Source organism: Globicephala melas, chromosome 3, assembly GCF_963455315.2.
Source record: "Globicephala melas chromosome 3, mGloMel1.2, whole genome shotgun sequence".
NCBI classification, from domain to species: Eukaryota; Metazoa; Chordata; class Mammalia; order Artiodactyla; family Delphinidae; genus Globicephala; species Globicephala melas.
The window spans coordinates 40,296,517-40,310,746 of NC_083316.1; the positions used below are offsets into that span (position 1 = coordinate 40,296,517).

The 14,230-nt window shown below is 40.5% G+C and overlaps 1 protein-coding gene across 1 annotated transcript in view; it reads left to right on the top strand.

Moving 5' to 3' along the window:
- Positions 1-10,499, top strand: part of ITGA2 (integrin subunit alpha 2) — a 109,708-nt gene extending 99,209 nt beyond the window's left edge. The window contains exons 27-31 of the mRNA XM_030881962.2: positions 63-167; positions 2,232-2,345; positions 7,060-7,149; positions 9,846-9,962; positions 10,419-10,499. Of these exons, the coding sequence (XP_030737822.2) occupies positions 63-167; positions 2,232-2,345; positions 7,060-7,149; positions 9,846-9,962; positions 10,419-10,499 (507 nt within the window). The remainder of the gene's footprint in view (positions 1-62; positions 168-2,231; positions 2,346-7,059; positions 7,150-9,845; positions 9,963-10,418) is intronic.
- The last annotated feature ends 3,731 nt before the right edge of the window (positions 10,500-14,230 follow it).

Consider the following 14,230-nt stretch of genomic DNA (forward strand, 5'->3'; position numbering starts at 1 on the left):
GTAAAAAATAACATCGTAAACCATCTTGCTTCCTAAGACTGATTTGATGTCCTTCTTTGTAGGCTGGTGACATCAGTTGCAAAGCCGAAATAAATCCACTGAAAATAGGACAGACATCTTCTTCTGTATCTTTCAAGAGTGAAAATTTCCACCATGTAAAAGAACTGGTGAGGACAGGTTAATGGGGTGAAAACTTCCTTTAGTGATTCATTGTTTGTTTTACCTGGAAATTGAGGCACTTCTTTTTTCCTGCCACCTCAGGTGGTAGAACTTTCCTATTTTGCCTTTGATGATCTGTGTGAATCAAGAAAATACAGGCTGATGGGCTTCCCGGGTGGCGCAGTGGTTGGGAGTCCGCCTGCCGATGCAGAGGACACGGGTTCGTGCCGCGGTCCGGGAAGATCCCACATGCCGCGGAGCAGCTGGGCCCGTGAGCCATGGCCGCTGAGCCTGCGCGTCCGGAGCCGGTGCTCCGCAGGGGGAGAGGCCACAGCAGTAAGAGGCCCGCGTATGGCGTATGGCAAAAAAAAAAAAAAAAAAAAAAGCTGAAATCTAGGTTATTGGAATTATTATTTATGCCATTATTATAAAATACATGTTCCAAATTTCATGATATTAACAGGACTCCATGTCCAACTGGTTTTGTGTCGTGCACAGTGGAAACGTTGCAAAGAGCTGAGCGGGAGCTGGGCATGTGTGGGAGGTGAAGCCCCCCTCACCTCCTCCACATAATCACTGACGTCTTTTATTGAGCTGTTAAATTTGACTCTCTGACCACCCTTCTCTGTTTTCAATATTTTCTCATCTCCTGCTCGAGAGTTATGCCACTGTTTTGGGAAAGACACTTGTCTAGCATCTAGCATGGCGCTTGGCACATATGAAGTATTCAAATAAGCAAACATTTAGTAAACAGTAAAACCTAACCCAACCTCAGTTCTCCCCTATGAACAACATTGAAATTCTCCTGTTTTTCTTTTATTGCAATTATTTTATTTCATGAAGGATGGGAAAACAGAATGAACAGTTTCTTATTTAAGTAACTATAGTGTAATTACAGTGCAAATGTGGTCTAAATGTGAACAGAGGTATGTAAAAATGCTCAGGAGAAACTCATCTCAGGGTATGAAAATGTTTTGATTTTGTAACAAAGGCAACTTCTGTGAACAATATAGAGGAAACATAAGATGAAAAGCAAAGAAAACACTAAAGTTCTCCAGAAATCTAACAGCTGGCCCTTAACATTTAATGAACATTCTTCCTTACCTCTAATCATTAACCTACATATAAGCACATGTACACTGTTACATAAATGGACCAAGCTGCCTTTTTTCATTGGCCGATATGTCACAGATCTTTTAATAGGCTTTATTTTTAGAGCAATTTTAGGTTCACAGCAAAATTGAGTTTAAATTACAGAAATTTCCCATATACCTCTTGCCCCACTTACCCACAGCCTCCTACACTATGAACCAGCCCCCCCCAGCCCAGAGTGGTACATTTGTTTCAATTGATGAACCTACACTGACGCATCATAATTACCCAAAGTCCATGGTTTACATTAGGCTACCCTGCATGCGTGTTCTATCGGTTTGGATGGACGTATGATGACATGGATCCACAATTACGGGGTGCAGAACAGTTCACTGCCTAGAAGCTCCTCTGTGCTCCCCCTATTCATCCCTCCTTCCCCCCTAACTCTTGGCAACCACTGATTCTTTTACTGACAACTTTTTTAAAATTCAAGGAATGCATCTGTATCATGAGGTCACTGACTAAATTGTACTACATTTTGTGTGTGTATACTCAGTAATTTACTTAACTAGTACACTGTTGATAAACACGGATTGTTTAGTCTTTGGAGTTTTTTTTTAATCTTACACTATAGTTGATTAACAGTCTTGGAGAGGGTTGTTGTTTCTCTTTAACTCTGATAAACAGTAGTTCAATAAACAGGCCTGCTGTACTCTTCTGCACACACTTATTATCTCCTGAGGCCTTCCACACAGATGGGCAGCGGCAGGGGCAAAGGACATGCACTTTTTACATTTCGAGGCAAAGTGCTAAAATCTCCAGAAGAAGGGTTGTAACTACTACTAATAGTTCATGAGATTGCTCATTTCCTTAGCTCCTTCCCAGTACTGGGTTTTATCTGTCTTTGTAAAATTTTGGTGTTTATTTTTTAAAGCTTGTACTAACTCTCTCTTCTTTTACCCTTGACTCCAACCTGAAAGAACTGCAGAACCGCTTCATGTAGTAACATCACCTGCTGGCTGAAAGACCTTCAGGTGAAAGGAGAATACTTCCTTAATGTGTCTACCAGAATCTGGAACGGGACTTTCGCAGTAGTAAGTATCAGCTTTGTTTATTCGGCTCATTGATAGCATTGAAACATAAGCCTTCACCGTCAATAAGGTCGCGCCCTCTGACAAAATCAGCATTCTGACTAATGTCAGCCGTGCCCAGTGACCCAGAGCAGTCTTACCTTGGAAGGCAGTGTGCTTCCATCCCTTTCCAAAGCTTGCCCAACCTGGCTGTGCCTCAGAATCACCTGGGCTGCTGGTAAAGCATCTGCTTCTTAGACTCCATGCCAACCTACTAGAGCAGAATCTCTGGAAATGGTGTCAGGATCCCCTCAGCTGCCTGGGGTGCAGTGGGCCACCTGCTCTGTCTTCCTCCCCCTGCTCTTGACTTTTCTGACTTATGGTCTCCACCACACCCAGATCAAAGCGCCTCCATTCCCTGTGCTCCCAGGTGACTGTTGATTGATCTCAAACTACCTGGTAGATGAATCTAACCTAAGAATCCATCGTCCTCTATTAGAGCCAGGTGTAACCACTCTGCTCTCCTGTTTTTAATCCCTTCTCTGGTGAAAGCCCCAGTGTGCTTACAGTTTTTTTTTAAGTCATTTCAGTCTCACAAGTTTGAGGAATGTGCCAGAACAATGTCAGAGTGTTTTTCCACTTGGCAGGTGTGACTTGGCAGTAGTGATACCTGCTTTCAGCAGAGATTTCGGTAGCCAGAATGTCAGTCTGGCACGGGAAGAGTAAGGATGGACAGAGCTCCTTAAGTCTGACTACATAAGCGGCGAGCTGTTCATTTTACTAACACTGGCTGTGATCGAGGCAGCAAAACAGAAATTAGTTTGAAACCTCCAGGGGGCCTTGTGGCTCACAGTGAATTTTTTTTAAACGCATAAATCAGTCTTCAAGGTGCTTACCAACCGTACCCTATTCCCTATTTTCTAACCACTTCATGATCTCTCCAACAAACCCCTCCCTGCTATGGAGTTCTATGTCACATCAGAGAACTTGGCTCCCTCCGAACTTGGCCCCGGAACCAAAATATAAGCAATATTCTTCGATAAAGACACAGTAGAAAGAGGAATGGTGAAAGGCAGGTGAAAAACTAGAGAAGTGGAGGAGTGAGGAGTTGGGTTTTCTCCTTGTTTGCCTTTATTTGGTTTTCTTGTTAGTTGCATTTGCTTTCAAGCCTTCAGGATGCCTCTAAGTCCTGTAAGACTGCAAAGCAGGCAGTTATACCATCATCCCAGCTGCTGCAGTTTGGCGCTCAGTTTTACCCATTGGATCTTGGCTCCTTGGATTTGAGGAACAAATGTTTTCATAGTAACCTTTGCCAGCTGGGAAGGAAAACTCACTGTTGCAAATCAAAAGGCAATCACCCCAGCTCTGTAAAAAGCATCTGGTTTTTCTTGAGTTTGTTTAAAGCTACATCATTTTAACTGTAAGACTTTTTATAGTACCTTCTCCAAGGTTTTCAGAAGCAGCAGTTTCATTTCTGGAAGCAAAATTCTGAAGAAGTGTATTATTTATACTTTTTCAACATGGTTATTATGATAGTTAAGCTGAAAAACACCCATGAGAGTTATTGCATATCATGTCCTACACATCTTCCTCCTTCATGAAAGGTCAAATGTTTATCCCCACCTTGTTTTGAACCATTTCAACAGTGGATGTTCTCAGACCATCTAGAAGATCCAGTCTGAAATACGAATCATACTGCCTATATTAGAGCCCATGAATATACTACCTTTTGCCCTTTTTCTGAGGCAGTGCAAGTCAACATTTCAAGTAATTTCATCACAAAGTGATTGCTCAGGCTTCCAAGTCAGTGGCATTGTTGGTTGCCCTTTGTAAGGAAAAGGCTTGTTGAATGCCAGCAGGTGTGTGACTTCAATCTCCTGGGTGTGCATGGTACCCCTACCGTTACTTGTTAACCCTGCAGGATACTGCGTACCCGTGCAAAGGGCCAGACTTAGGAGGGCAGATATATCAGTGTTGTAAGGAAATTCTTTCATCTCTAGTCTGCAGGGACTATTAAGTAAGAACATTCACTTAACTGTTACTCCTTTTTAAATTTAAACCATCATCAATACTCCTAATGTTCCCCAAATAATGTATGTTTGAGACACCAGTGATCAGGGTTAACTTCTACTGCAATCTTCCATCTTGAGAAAATTAAGGCTAATCAGAGACTGAGCCAGTGGAAAGGAAATAAATTGCTCACTTTTTGGATATGCATTCTCTCTTTCTGGCTCCTAGATATAGTTTAGCAAATTACCTCATGGAGTGTATTGAATTATGTGCCCTAGTAACCACAAAAACTAAATCCTAGTAGCCAGATCATGTGAAGGCAGTTCTCAGATCTGGGCATTGTATTCCATCTCTAAGTAGTGTCAGTCCCAATACTTGATTATAGAGAAAACAATATACACATCAGTAATGTATCCACTGAAAAAAAGATTATTTTTCTGTAACTAGATTCAGGAATGCATGTAAAATTATTTCATTTTTGGAGGTTACTAATAACATCAGCATAAAATGTATGTCCTTCCTATATGCCTGCCCCCAATCCAGTATTTTTTATAAAAATGCTTAGATTAGGAAAGCTGAAATTGTTACTCATGTTATCTAGCACGGACACAAGGTTTAGGATGTCTGCCACTGACATGCATGGCCTTTAAACAGTATTATTTTACACATGTGTACCCAGAAGAGAAATTCTCTTCCTTTTGAATCTGATTTCACATTGTTTTGTGATTCAGGTAAATATTTAAAAACACCAAGTTTTCAATTTTCTCTCATGTCACAAACTTCGTTGTTTTTAAAAACCTAAACTATGATCTTTCCCAATTAAAAACTTCGTTTCTAAACCCTTGTTTTTCACCCCCGTTTACAAGTTAGAGTTACTGGGAGAGACGCTTTAACCAGCTGGTATCTAAACCCCACCCCCCAGAGACTTTTTTTTTAAAACATCTTTATTGGAGTATAATTGCTTTATAATGGTGTGTTAGTTTCTGCTTTATAACAAAGTGAATCAGTTATACATATACATATGTTCCCATATCTCTTCCCTCTTGCGTCTCCCTCCCTCCCACCCTCCCTATCCCACCCCTCTAGATGGTCACAAAGCACTGAGCTGATCTCCCTTTGCTATGCAGCTGCTTCCCACTAGCTATCTATTTTACGTTTGGTGGTGTATATATGTCCATGCCACTCTCTTGCTTTGTCACCGCTTACGCTTCCCCCCCCCCTTATCTTCAAGTCCATTCTCTAGTAGGTCTGTCTCTTTATTCCCGTCTTACTCCTAGGTTCTTCATGACATTTTTTTCTTAGATTCCATATATATGTGTTAGCATACGGTATTTGTCTTTCTCTTTCTCACTTACTTCCCTCTGTATGACAGACTCTAGGTCCATCCACCTCACTACAAATAACTCAATTTCATTCCTTTTTATGACTGAGTAATATTCCATTGTATATATGTGCCACATCTTCTTTATCCATTCATCCGATGATGGACACTTAGGTTGCTTCCATCTCCTAGCTATTGTAAATAGAGCTGCAATGAACATTTTGGTACATGACTCTTTTTGAATTATGGTTTTCTCAGGGTATATGCCCAGTAGTGGGATTGCTGGGTCATATGGTAGTTCTATTTGTAGTTTTTTAAGGAACCGCTATACTGTTCTCCATAGTGGCTGTACCAATTGACATTCCCACCAGCAGTGCAAGAGTGTTCCCTTTTCTCCACACCCTCTCCAGCATTTATTGTTTCTAGATTTTTTGATGATGGCCATTCTGACTGGTGTGAGATGATATCTCATTGTAGTTTTGATTTGCATTTCTCTAACGTTAGTGATGTTGAGCATCCTTTCATGTGTCTGTTGGCAATCTGTATATCTTCTTTGGAGAAATGTCTATTTAGGTCTTCTGGCCATTTTTGGATTGGGTTGTTTGTTTTTTTGTTATTGAGCTGCATGAGCTGCTTGTAAATTTTGGAGATTAATCCTTTGTCGGTTGCTTCATTTGCAAATATTTTCTCTCCCATTCTAGGGTTGTCTTTTGGTTCTGTTTATGGTTTCCTTTGCTGTGCAAAAGCTTTTAAGTTTCATTAGGTCCCATTTGTTTATTTTGGTTTTTATTTCCATTTCTCTAGGAGATGGGTCAAAAAGGATCTTGCTGTGATTTATGTCATAGATTGTTCTGCCTATGTTTTCCTCTAAGAGTTTGATAGTTTCTGGCCTTACATTTAGGGTTAGGCCAGAAAGCTTTTGACAAAATTCAACACCTACTTATGATAAAAACCCTGCAGAAAGTAGACACAGAGGGAACTTTCCTCAACATAATAAAGGCCATATATGACAAACCCACAGCCAACATCATCCTCAGTGGTGAAAAACTGAAACCATTTCCACTAAGATCAGGAACAAGACAAGGTTGCCCACTCTCACCACTCTTATTCAACGTAGTTTTGGAAGTTTTAGCCACAGCAATCAGAGAAGAAAAGGAAATGAATCCAAATTGGAAAAGAAGAGACTTCGTTTAATTAGCTACGGCAGGGCCCAGTCACCCGCACGGTTTAAGTTCCCACATGGGGTCCCAGCATATCGGCGATTTAAGTACACGCAGATGCTTGAGTCTTCAGAGTTGGCATTTGCTCTTGTCACTTTCCACAAGAACATAAATAAGGAACATGCCAAGTTTTATACATTAACTTCTGCTAGGATAAAATATACTCTTTATTCTTCTTATGTTCCAGTCGACTTTTCAGACAGTACAGCTGACGGCAGCAGCAGAAATCGACACCTATAACCCTCAGATATATGCGATCGAAGAAAACACCGTCACGGTGAGTGCATCACATCCCTACCTGTGGGCGCTGGAGTCTCTGACGGGCATTCCATTTCTGACCATTTACAACGGTCACGTTCGCATCTACATGTATATAGAAGTATCTTACTGAAACTCTGAAAGGCTAATGTTTATCATGCTGAGCTTTTGATAAGGGTGTTTGTTTGCTACTCAAAAAAGGCCCCTGGTGTACTTGCCCTCCCCCTCGTGCCCACGCTGGCAAAGCTGGATCAGAAGTGATGATCTGACAGGAGGCACAAGGGGCCTCATCTTGCTGTGGCTCCCTCCTCCCTGCTCCAGGCGTCAACCAGCACCATGGCTCCTCCTTTCTGCTCATGCTTATACAAAGCAGTTTACATCCTCGGCCATGAAATCTAAGTTATGCTCCTTTGAATCATACATAGTATTTTAGAGCATTTTTGAAAGTGCTTAAGTGTGCTTAATAAATAAGGCATTTATTAGAGGGCTTTTTCTTGTTTTTAGCAGTACTCCTTAAAACTAGACACTGACACTGTGAAACATCCATTCATTCATTAGATCTTCAGTCTAGAAAACTATAAATGCTTCTCTTGATTTTAAAAAAAAAAGCGTTTGGCAAAGAAATGTACGTTCACAGAAAACAAAGGCTCACTGTTCCAAGAGCTGGCACGGGACAACCTTCCTTTGCACTGGAACTCTGGTTAGAATATGCCATATTTAGATATAGCAGGATTTCCATGCTCAGCTAATCTGCTGGCAGAGCCCTGGGCATCTTCCTCCCAACGCTTTTGTTAGGAATTGGAAGCCAGTTCAAGGCTCCGCCCCGAGGACAGCTTGGCAGCTGGCCCCAGGCCACTAGTCCACTGCTGCAGTCTATGGACTTGGCTAAAAAGCCAATGGCCTTGTGAACTCTGGACCTCTCTCGATGCCTGAGAGTGGAGCTCACAGCCCTGCTGTCCCGCTATTGCCCCAGCAAAAATGATGCCACACAGAGGATGCTGCTCTGCTTCTGGTTTAGGACCATCAGCGAAGGCCCGCACCTTCTCTTCAGAGGCTGGGGTGCGGAAAATCAGAAACGGAGCCAAAGGAAACGTGGCCTTCAAATTCAGAGTGCTATGAACTAAGCCTCGGGAGGGGGGAAGTACTATAGATATTTTAAAAGTTCATTTCAGAAAAATGTAGTGTTCAGACAATACCTGGACCTCTGCTGAAATCTGGGTTTTTTTAGAAAGCAGTATTAAATAAATGCATTAATTAAAAATTCAAGTTAACAATTTCAGTGAACCTTTTGGGAGATTTTTCTTTTCATGGTTTTCTCTGAGCAATATTGATAAGTAATAGAGGCCAACTTTTTTTTTTTTTTTTTTTTTTTTTTTTGCGCTATGTGGGCCTCTCACTGTTGTGGCCTCTCCCATTGCGGAGCACAGGCTCCGGACGCGCAGGCTCAGCGGCCATGGCTCACGGGCCCAGCTGCTCCGCGGCATGTGGGATCTTCCTGGACTGGGGCACAAACCCGTGTCCCCTGCATCGGCAGGCGGACTCTCAACCACTGCACCACCAGGGAAGCCCGAGGCCAACTATTACTTGTGTCTATAAAAATATTTTTTGAATCCAAATAAATAAATTTTAAAATTATATTTTGGAATCCAAATAATAAATTGACCTATCCCTATAGGTAGACAAGTGATTCTTAAATTTATTTGAATTCCAAGCCCACTTAAAAAGCCGATACAAAAATCATGTACTCATAGTTCCCTAAAGATCCATGGAGCCTGGATTAGGAAGTTCTAGAATAGAGAGAAGTAAGGATATGACTGCCACTAAGCAGTGAACTACATGAGTCTAGTTATTTTATTCCTAAATTTATAAAGCCTTAGTTTAGCTCTTAAAAATCCAAATGAGAAGAAATATAGTCACCAAAAGGCCAGACTCAAGTTTAGCCCAACTCATAAATTCTGTGGTGAAAAGCAGCTTATCTGCCACTGTAATTCAGTGTTAAATCAAGTAAATAAATTAGGTTTTCTCCCCTTGTTTGGCTCCAAAATTAACTCTTTAAAAATGGTTGTGATTCTTTCCCCAATTAAAACAACAAAAAAAGAATATACAGTTTTATTGTTAGAACTCTTACGGCAGCCGTGCTATTACAAAGCCACAAAGACTGCCAGGAAGTGGACGTTAAGAATCATGTGTAACCTCAAGGGCAATTTATCACTGAAAAGGTCACCTTGAGCCCTGAGACATTACTTCTACTTGTTAACAATCCATATCAAGTAAATCAACATTTTAGGAGCCCAATTCAAAGTAGTTGTTGTTGTTACTGTTTAATCACAAGGGATTTGTGTTGCTAATTTTTTGACTCGCCTCCCCAAGACTGGGTTCCAAATGCTTTCACTTGATGATGAGGCTGGATGCCAGAAACTAAAGTTCCAAGTTTCATAAGTGATTAAAGCATCTGAGACTGTCAGAGATGACATATCCACTAAATACTGATGCAGTGCAGTTAAAGGAAGGAAATGGGAAGACTTGCATGCCTTGCCTGTATTTGCAGGAGCGTTTTCTCTCGAGATTGTACTGTACAATATTTAACTGAGGAATGTGATCGTGAGGAAGTCACATCCCCTTTCCAGACCGTCACTTATAAAATTAGAGGATTTGACCATCTCACTTTTTTTCAGTGCTAAAATTAACGCAATTGTTTTGTATATACACTTACAGATTCCCATTACCATAATGAAACCCCACGAGAAAGCTGAAGTACCAACCGGAGTTATAGTAGGAAGTGCAATTGCTGGAATCCTTTTGTTATTAGCTCTGGTTGCAGTTTTATGGAAGGTAAGAAATGTTTCATATTTAAAAGATACAGGGGTCCTGAAGACATCTGTCTTGAATTTCCTTATCACAGAGCAAACCTGTTTTATATGGTACCTCCTCGTCTATCATAAGAAAAAAGGAAATGCAAGTTTATTTGCAAATTCTCACTCATGTTCTTGAAAACAATCAGTAAGGATTTTATCTCCTTGGTCTTGGTCCCTTTTCTCCAACCTTCTTTCATCCAGACACTGAATGTTTTGTTCACCTGCAAGTAAGCAGACCCTGAAAAATTTAACTTTATGCAATTCATTTCAACTCTGGGTATTAATCTCCTCACTGAAGGGCTGATGCCAGGTCAATACTCTGCACACTGACCTATCCAGCTCCCCACGATTCCCAGAGGTGCAAGGAGGGGAGAGTCTGGGTCCATTCAAAATAAGCCAGAAGTGGTAATGTTTTTACATCATCATCTTACAGCTTGGATTCTTCAAAAGAAAATATGAAAAAATGACCAAAAATCCAGATGAAATTGATGAGACCACAGAACTCAACAGCTGAATCACCCAGCAGTTCCCACTGCAGTGGGAAGGGGCAGCATCACAGCCAGGGTTTACTATTCGCATGAATGGGTTTCTTAAAAATCCCAGTGTAACTTAATAATGTAATAGGTAAACTAGAACTGCAGGTCAGTTTGGAAAGAAACTGTGAGGGATTTGGGAGGGCAGGAGTATAAAGGGTAAAAGACTATTTTATGTTGGGGGGAAAGTGATCTTTACGTTGGCTGGTCCAGAGTTTACATGAAATGCTTCCTAACAGGAGAACTCTTAAAGAAAAATATAACCTTTCTCAGAATATTTTTTGGGGAAAAGCCCAGTCATTTAAAATGATTGTTTTTAAACAACAGAAGTGGAAGTACTCGGTATAGGTATATAATTAGCTTGGATATATTGATGCTGATGGGCAAAAAAAACCCCACAGGTCTTCAACTTAATGCTGCTTATTCAAAGTTGCCACAGAGGATATTTTCAGTGATAATTTTGTTGATACACTAGGTAAAATTTGCTGTTGTCAGCCCACAGCTGCTTCCTTAGAGTCCCTTTCTTGAGATGATGTACTTATCAAAACATGCTTGATGACTGGTAGGGGCCTCCTGCAGAGGAAATCTCCATTTCACTGGGGGAGGGTTAGGGGCCTAAAGGACTTAGAGGCCAAAGCACAAACCTTGGTTTAAACTCTGTAACATCATTTATGGTAGAATCTTGTCTGCTGGAGGCCCCGCCTGGAAGAAGGAGGAAATTTTTCTCCTTTAGGATGCATAACTAACTGGCTGACCCTGACGGGCTGCGGGGGGACCTTGTGAATTTTTGAAAGATGAGTAATTTCTTTGGAATCCTTCCTCCTTCCACAATGAACCCCTCCCACCTCCTGATGCCCCCATATTCTCGATGCCTGCTGCTGCCCACCTTCCTCTCCAGGAGTCCGGAGTTTTCCACCCTCCTTGTCCAAATCTCCCACTCCCAGGGCAGCTGCTCTTCTCCAGGTGTGAGAAGGAAGTCATCTGTTTCACTTCCACACTTGCGTGAATTACTGTATAATCCCCTTAACTTCAGGGAGCTATTTTCATTTATTGCTAAATATGCAAGAAAAGCCCAAGTGAATTTCTAATTGTTGAGATTTCAGGCAGGGTAAACAAGGCAAAGTATAAACATCTCAGGAATTTGCAAGAAGTTACAAGGAGACATTAGAAACCACCAAATCAGCATGTGCACCTGCTGTGCTTGTCTGTTTCTGGAGAACTTACACTTCCAGAAGGACCTGGGAGTTTGCTCACCTGGTAGAGTCTCACGCCCCAATTCCTCAGAGTCTTATTTAGTCATCAGATCGGGATGAAGCCTGGTGACCTGTATTTTACAAGCATCCCGGTCCTATGATGTAAATGGGCCACTGTGAGGACCACCACCCATCTCTCCTTCTGCACCTTTACTTCTGAGCCCACCTATCCTCTAGGAGGGACTGGGAGAAAAAGGGCAGTTATGTCAAAAAGTACATACCTAAAGCTTCAGACAAGTCACTTAGCCTCTGTAAACTTCAGTGTCCTTGTTATAAAATGGGGAGACTGGGGCGGAGCTCAGTAGCGACGCTTTTAACTTTAAAAACCTACTATCTGGGTTTCTTATAACACAAATAGACAATCCTCCAAGAATCTGACACTGAAAAGAATTTGGAGGAAAACAGGTATTTTGCCCATGGGTGCCTGTGATGGCAGTGCAGGGCTGTCTGCACAATTACAGAATTTATTTTGCATCTGACAAAGGGGGGAAAAAACACAATTAGAAATAAAACATCAGGGGTTTACAGCAAAAACAGCATGGTATTCTCTAGTTACATGTGCTAGAGCCCAATTCTTTTAACAGCTTGATTCAAACACTGTTTCATTCCAAGAAAAATTGTTTTAAAAAAAGAGTGGAGGGGAAACTGGTCATTAAGTTGATAAAGACTATTTAATAAACTGGGTAACTGCTGTATATATTTACTAGTTTTTTAATGTAATATACTGAGAACATTGGAAGTCATCCTTTTATTTTACTCTGCCTCCCCTTCCTTAGATGATAAACCCTAATCTGAGGTCACATACTCACAGGGAGCTTGCGAGCTCTGGCAAGCCTTGCCTTGGATGAGCCGCCTTGACGGCACTGTTTCCACGAAGGAGTTGGATTACTATAAACTAAAAAATTAGCCATTTGTCTCTGCACCATTGATCACACTGGGGCAGGGTTTCTCAGCCTGGGCACTACTGACATTTGGAGCCAGGTAATTCTTTCTTGCGGGGGGCCTGACCTGTGCATTGTGGGACGTTCAGCAACATCTCTGGCCTCTGGCTATGGCCTCTACCTACGAATACCAGACGCTCCCTCTCCCCCTCATCGTGGTGATCAAAAAGTGTCCCCAGACATTGGCTAACGCCTCCTGGAAGGCAAAAGCACCCCGACTGAGAACCACTGCACTAAGCAAGTGGCCTAAATATACAACTTCTGTTACCAGATCACAGATTTGAGGCAGAGGCTCTAGTGAGGAGTATTTCTCAAGCACTTTTAAGCAAAGGTTGAGTATTCATCCAAGAAATTAAAAAATTGAGAAAAAAAGCTCTGTATTCCTATTCAGCCATACTTTTATTTTAAAAGTAAGTAGAATATGGGGCTTAAAAGATGTCATCTTTCAAAGTTTCCATTTCATAAATGGTGTATAGACAATATGTATAGAATGTGATAAGAATTGAGTTGCTTCATGCATGGCTGCCACACAAGCCTTACAAAATACTAAAGTAGAAACAGCCTGTGAAAAAATTGCATTGAGATTTGAATTTGTGCATTGTCCATTTTAGCAGCAAAATGAGAACTGGACAGATTCCTAGCTGGCTGTGCTATTTTTATAAAATAGTAAAAGTTATTAAATGTGAAAAAACTAAAACCATTTTATCATAATCACACAAGTGATTATACTACAAGTTATTATAGAAGGTATAATTTTATAGTCTATTCTGATATACAGCTATAATGTAATATGACAGTCCCATAAATTAAGACATCATTAAGCAGAAAGCATTAAACAGGATTCCTCAAACTGAGCTCCCTGGTCCATCATGAATACAATTTGCACACAGTAAATAATTATAGACACAGCTCTTAGGACTATGCCCTCATTAACGCATACTCATTTCAATCAATTCGAAAGACTAGACCTCTAGAGGTAAAAGGTATACATGGGGGTAAAGTTTGAAACAAAAATATTAACTATTTCTTTGAACCTTAAAGAATGAAAATGTAGCCATTATGTAAATATTAAAAAATGGTTTCATTCGTACCTGATTTATTTTGGCAGATAAAGTCAAAATGTGAATGTATATATTGCACAACTATGTTAAATTGTATTATTTTTTTAAAGACAAATTGTCTAGGATAGTTTCCTTCACACATAATGTATAAATCTTTGTTAAGTATATTTGCTTTTTTGATAAACTGGGTTTTGTCTTTTTTCTCTCCACCAAAAATATAAAAATGAATATGCATGTTTGTATATGAAGTTTCACAATTCGTTTGATTTTTGAGAAGCAAAAGATCAAATTGGAGCAGTAATCAACAAACTAGTTAAGAGCTTTTCTCCTATTAAAGTATAAGAATCAAACAGAAAAGTTATTATTTAATTGTAAACCCCTCTTTAAATACCACATTACTGAATACAATTAAAATCATTTTGAAAATAAAGCTATTTACTTTGGAATTTGAATTTTA